The following is a 5,533-nucleotide window of genomic DNA, read 5'->3' on the forward strand; positions in this document are numbered from 1 at the left end:
TAATTCTTCTACATTGTCTGCTGTGGTACCTATATCACCGATATATTGCAAATTATTTATGGGTATTCCGTTTATTTTGATACCTTTTTCATTCTTCTTGGCAAATTCGATCTTTTCTACATAAATGTTAAACAGCAGAGGGAAGAGGATGCAGCCCTGTCCCAACGCTTTACATATTTCTACTTGTTGTGTACGAGGATACATTGATATAAAACTAGCCTTTGATAGATGGCGTTTCTTGATACCGAATTGCTCTCGGTTTTGATTTTTTCCAGTCATGACATGACATGTGTCAAGATTTTAAGCCAAAAAACTTATTATGTAGTTTGGTTTTTACAGCCGTCAGAAGCAAACAAATTTTGTGTTTTCGGAAAAATGGAAAAAATCGAGTATCGTTCGGTGATTAAGCTCCTCCACAAAAAGGGGAAAACGAATGTGCAAATCAAAGCCGACCTGGACGAAGTACAAAGTACATATATGGTGACGCCGCACCGTCGTCAGCAACAGTAAAATTTTGGAAAGCTCAATCTGTTCGTAGTCGTACGAGTGTTTTTGATGATGAGCGTCGCCAAATGAAGTCACCACGCCGGAAATGATCAACAAAGTCCATGACATGATTATGGCAGATCGTCGAATCAAGCTCCGCGAATTAGTAGAGGCCCTAAACATTTTCTAGGAACGCGTACAGACCATCATTTGGACATGAAAAAGCTATCCGCGCGATGGGTGCCGCGTTCGCTGACAATCGACCAAATGCGAAAACGTGTGACCACTTCCGACACGCTGTTGGTGATGATACGGCCGATCCGAAGGATTTTTTCGCCGTTGATGACACCTGGATGCATTATTACACACAGGAAATCAAAGAACAGTCGAAACAGTGGCGCAAACGTGGCGAAGGCCCGCCGAAGAAGACAAAAAGTGCACATTGGGTCGGCAAAGTGATGTCGACTGTTTTTTGGGATAAGGGAATCATCCATAGTGACTACTTGGAAAATGCAAGAACAATCAATAACGAGTACTAAGCAGCATTATTGGATCGATTCCATTCCTAATTGCGTCGAAAACGCCCCGGTCTGGCACGCAAAAAAAGTGCTCTTTCACAAAGACAACGCACCGGCTCACCGATCGCCGGTCACCATGGCAAAATTACACGAATTGGTTGAACACCCACCGTATTGCCCATATCTTGCCACCAGCGACATTTTCCTGTTTCCCAACCTAAAAATATGGCTCGCAAGACGCCGTCTCGCAACAAACGATGAAGATCAACATTTTGAAAACGAAATATATGGTCATTAGCAGAAACCCTCCAGAAGACCCGATAATATGCATTGGTGACGATCGTATAAAATGCGTGAAAACTTTTGGAAAAAAAAAATGCGTGAAAACTTTTGGAAAAAAATGCGTGAAAAACCTTGGCACCACAATCAATGACCAATGGGATCCACCACATGAAATAAAAACCCGAATACAAACGGCAAGACAAGCTTTATGAAATTCAGACCGCTCTATGAAATCAAAACCTAAATTTCGAAATACGCTTTAGAATCGTCAAGTGCTACATTACATACGGTCCATCTTGCTTTATGGTATGGAAACGTGGACTTTGAAAAGAACATCAATCAACAAACTTGAAGTATTGAAATGTGGTTATTGAGAAGAATGATGCGCATACCGTGGGTGGATAGAGTTCCGAACATCACGTCCTAAGAGAACCGGCTTGGAAAGATAACTCTTTTGATTAATTAAGAAACGCAAGGTTAGTTACCTTAGGCACATATTAGGAGCAAAATATGCAATACCACAGTTAATCCTACAAGGGAAGATCGAAGATAGCGAGAGGAGTCGGCCGTAAACAACTATCCTGGTTAAGGAATATTTAGGAATGGACAGGAATGTACAACACAAGCGAGCTGTATCACGCCGCCAAGAACAAAACCTTAGTAATGAGATAGTCGCCTACGCACTTTGGTGTATGGCATCTTGAGAAGAAGTTCTGCTTCCTCGCAGTTTATATTTATCCATTTATTTTTAGTCTCGTATTTTCTTTTAATTCGTTTATTTGTTTCTTTGTATTCTCTATCATTATTCTTCAAATTTCTTCTTTCTTTCATCATGTCCAGAATTTCCTTTGTCATCCAACTTTTCTTTGTTTAGCATCCTTTTGTAACCCAGAACATTTTCCATTGTTCTCCGCTTTCTTTTTCATTTTTTTGTAAACCTAGACATCATATTTTACCTTTGAATCTTAAGTTACTAATTAATGGGATAGTATGGTCAGAGCCAATATTTGCTTTAGGGTAAGAAGCTACTACGTTTTTAATGCTATTTTGGGGAATCGTTTATTTATTAGGAACATAAATTATTTGGTTTCTAATTTTGTGTTGTTCAAAGTCTCGTGGAGATTTCCATATATTTTTAAATGTTTGGGATATATCACAGATTTTAATAATGTTAACAAAAAACAACAGAAAGGTAAAAATACAAGTAAAATATATTTTTCACGTAATCCAATAAAAACAATAAATACAAAACTTATACATGGCTTTCCAATAAAGAAAACGCTTTCCAAACTAAAAAGTTTCCCAATTATCACAATCCGATATTCACTTCACTTTTGTTCTTGATTTAAGCTGAGTTCCTCAAGTGCTTCGTGAATACCTTCTGGAATTCTGCCGGCATCAATTTCCTTTGCCCAAAAAATGTACTAAAACAAATAAAAATATATTTTATACAAAATCAGTCAAGTTTTCAAAAACTAGATTAGTGTTTATTCTCTGATTAATCTCCATACCAGTTCTTACGCCAGTCAATGGGAGCAAGAATAGGATATTATCTCCGAATTCTATCCTACTGCATGGATTTTAATGAAATTTTGGGCCTAGCCTCTACTTATCTCATAATTCAAAGTCTAGCCTATGCCGATGTGCTTTTATCTTGGGGGTGGTTCCCACCCCTTCTTAGGGGTTGAAAATTTTTTGGTTAAAATTACCACGGAATTCGCTAGAGAAAGTAATTCTTGAAAACTCAATACTTTTTGAGATATTCGTGGTTGAAAATTGGCCATTTTCACTGAAACATAATACCTTTTCGAACGGTTTTTTGAGAATACCTTAAAAACTATGCATCTAACTAAAAAAACTATATTAAACATTTTTGTAGGTTATAAAAAAAACAAATTGACACTTGCCTTCATAAATCTTCTAGTTATAAACAAAACGAGATATGGTAGGTGAAAATAGTTTTGTTTCTTGGTACATTCTCAAATTGGTGTATTCAACTTGAAATAACAGAGAAACGGTCGATTTTAGGTGTATAATACTACTAATACCTTTTGTAGTGCTTGAAAAGACCTTTAAAATGAGCTATATTAAAGGTCCATTACATTAAAACTAAGCGAGATATGCTCCAAACAAAATTGATAACTAATGTATTTTAAGAAAAAATGAGAAGTAATTTTAACCCCCATCCACCAAAATGTAAATTCATGGTTTTCCTTCTACAATACCTTTTATTATAGTGTTATTTCTATGTTCAAAAAGTTGGACGGGTTTAAAATGAATGGTTTTTGAAAAAAAAAAACAAATTATAGAGCGCATTTTTAAATTTTCTTAAAAATCTTCCTTTTTCTCCATGTAACTTGAAAATGATAACGAGATACAGTAATGAAAAATAAAAAGGAAAGATTTATCTGAAAAAGCCCTACATTTTTGTGTGGTACCTTTTTTTCGTATCTCTTATCTTTTTCGAGTTACATGGAGGAAAAGAAAGATTTTTAAGAAAATTTAAAAATGCGCTCTATAATTTGATCTTATTTTTTTTTTCAAAAACCATTCATTTTAATCTAGCCCAACTTTTTGAACATAGAAATAACACTATAATAAAAAGTATTGTAGAAGGAAAACGATGTATTTAAATTCTGATGGATGAGGGGTTAAATATACTTCTCATTTCTTCTTAAAATACATTAATCATTAACTTTTTTACAGAATATCTCGCTTAGTTTGCATGTAATCGACAATTAGTACTGCTCTTTTTAAAGGTCTTTTCAAGCACTACAAAAGTTATTAGTATCATTATACACCTAAAATCGACAGTTTCTCTGTTATTTCAAGTTGAATACACCGATTTGGGCATGCAGCAAAAAAAACAAACTCTTCTTACCTACCATATCCCTCTTTGTATTTTAACTAGAAGATTTATGAAGGAACGAATCTCTTTATTTTTTTATAACCTACAGAAATATTTTATATAGTTTTTTTTTGTTAGATGCATAGTTTTTAAGGTACATATTCGCAAAAATCCGTCCGAAAAGGTGTCATTTTTCAATGAAAATGGCCAATTTTCAACCACGAATATCTCAAAAAGTATTGAGTTTTCAAAAAATAATAATAGAACAGTTTTTGCTTAAAATTAGGTTCTTCAGCCTTTTCCGTGGCTATTTTAACCAAAACATTTTTCACCCCCGAGAAGGGGTGGGAGCCACCCCCAAGATAAAAGCGCACATCGGCATAGGGTAGACTTTGTTTCTTGAGCTATTTCCTACTTACTGTGAAAATATCAAGTAAATCGATGTAGTTGGATGGAATTCGGAGCCAAATACCCTCATTGACTGTCTATCTGTTTCTTGCTTTGTTTTTCACGTTCCCCATCTCAAGCCGATTCTGTTATGTTCTCTAGTTACTGTTTTTTTCCAGGTATTATCTGGTCTTCCCCTCTTTGTTGTCCCCTGAGGTTGATATTCGGGTGCTTGTCTTGTGATGTTATTAGGATCTTTCCTTAACGCATGGCCTTAATAAATTTCCATTTCTTCTGCTTAATTGTTGTTATTATACTGGTTTGTTTTGTTGTTTTACATAGTTCTATGTACATTCCTTATTTTATGGCCAATAAATTTTTAGGATCTTTCTTGAGGACCTATTAATAAAAGTCTATAGCCTCTTTGTTGTGCTTCCAAGTTTATGCTCCGTAGAGTGATATGCTTTTGACACAGGTATTGAATAGATTGATTTTTGTTGCTTCTGATATTTCACTTGTTTGTCAGATTTAATTTAACGCATTGAAGGCGAATTGTGCCTTAGTTATTAGAGAGATTTTGCACCTCTTAAAATAACCGCTGAATTGGGCTCCGCTATGGTTAACTTTATTAAGCATAACGATTACGGCAACGTTAAAAAGCAGAGAGTTTTTGCAGCCTGTCAAGTAGGTTTTCGTGTCATCGTTATCGTTATTAAACATAACCTCACTTCACAACGTTATTGTAATTTTAAGCATATACTTGAACAGTTTTTGATATTTTAATTTATAGGTAATCAAAATTAGAATCTATGTAAATGTAATTTTACTGATTTTTTTACATTCTGGCAACAAAGCAATTTAACCATTACCATAACGATAACGATGAGCACTACTTTAAACCTCCGTAAATTGCGGAATCCCTTATGTTTAATAACGATAACGGATCATATATTCGCTACTGCGCAGACGTAGAATAACGATAACCATAACGGAATTGCAAAATAAGAGGTTG

The 5,533-nt window shown here is 35.0% G+C and overlaps 1 protein-coding gene across 1 annotated transcript in view; it reads right to left on the minus strand.

Moving 5' to 3' along the window:
• Positions 1-2,479: 2,479 nt before the first annotated feature.
• LOC114331265 (REPTOR-binding partner) overlaps positions 2,480-5,533 on the minus strand; it is a 65,060-nt gene continuing 62,006 nt past the window's right edge. Inside the window, exon 4 of the mRNA XM_028280774.2 lies at positions 2,480-2,710. Coding sequence (XP_028136575.1) covers positions 2,615-2,710 — 96 coding nt within the window. The 3' untranslated portion in view covers positions 2,480-2,614. The remainder of the gene's footprint in view (positions 2,711-5,533) is intronic.

The sequence above is a fragment of the Diabrotica virgifera genome, chromosome 4 (genome assembly GCF_917563875.1).
Source record: "Diabrotica virgifera virgifera chromosome 4, PGI_DIABVI_V3a".
NCBI lineage: Eukaryota > Metazoa > Arthropoda > Insecta > Coleoptera > Chrysomelidae > Diabrotica > Diabrotica virgifera.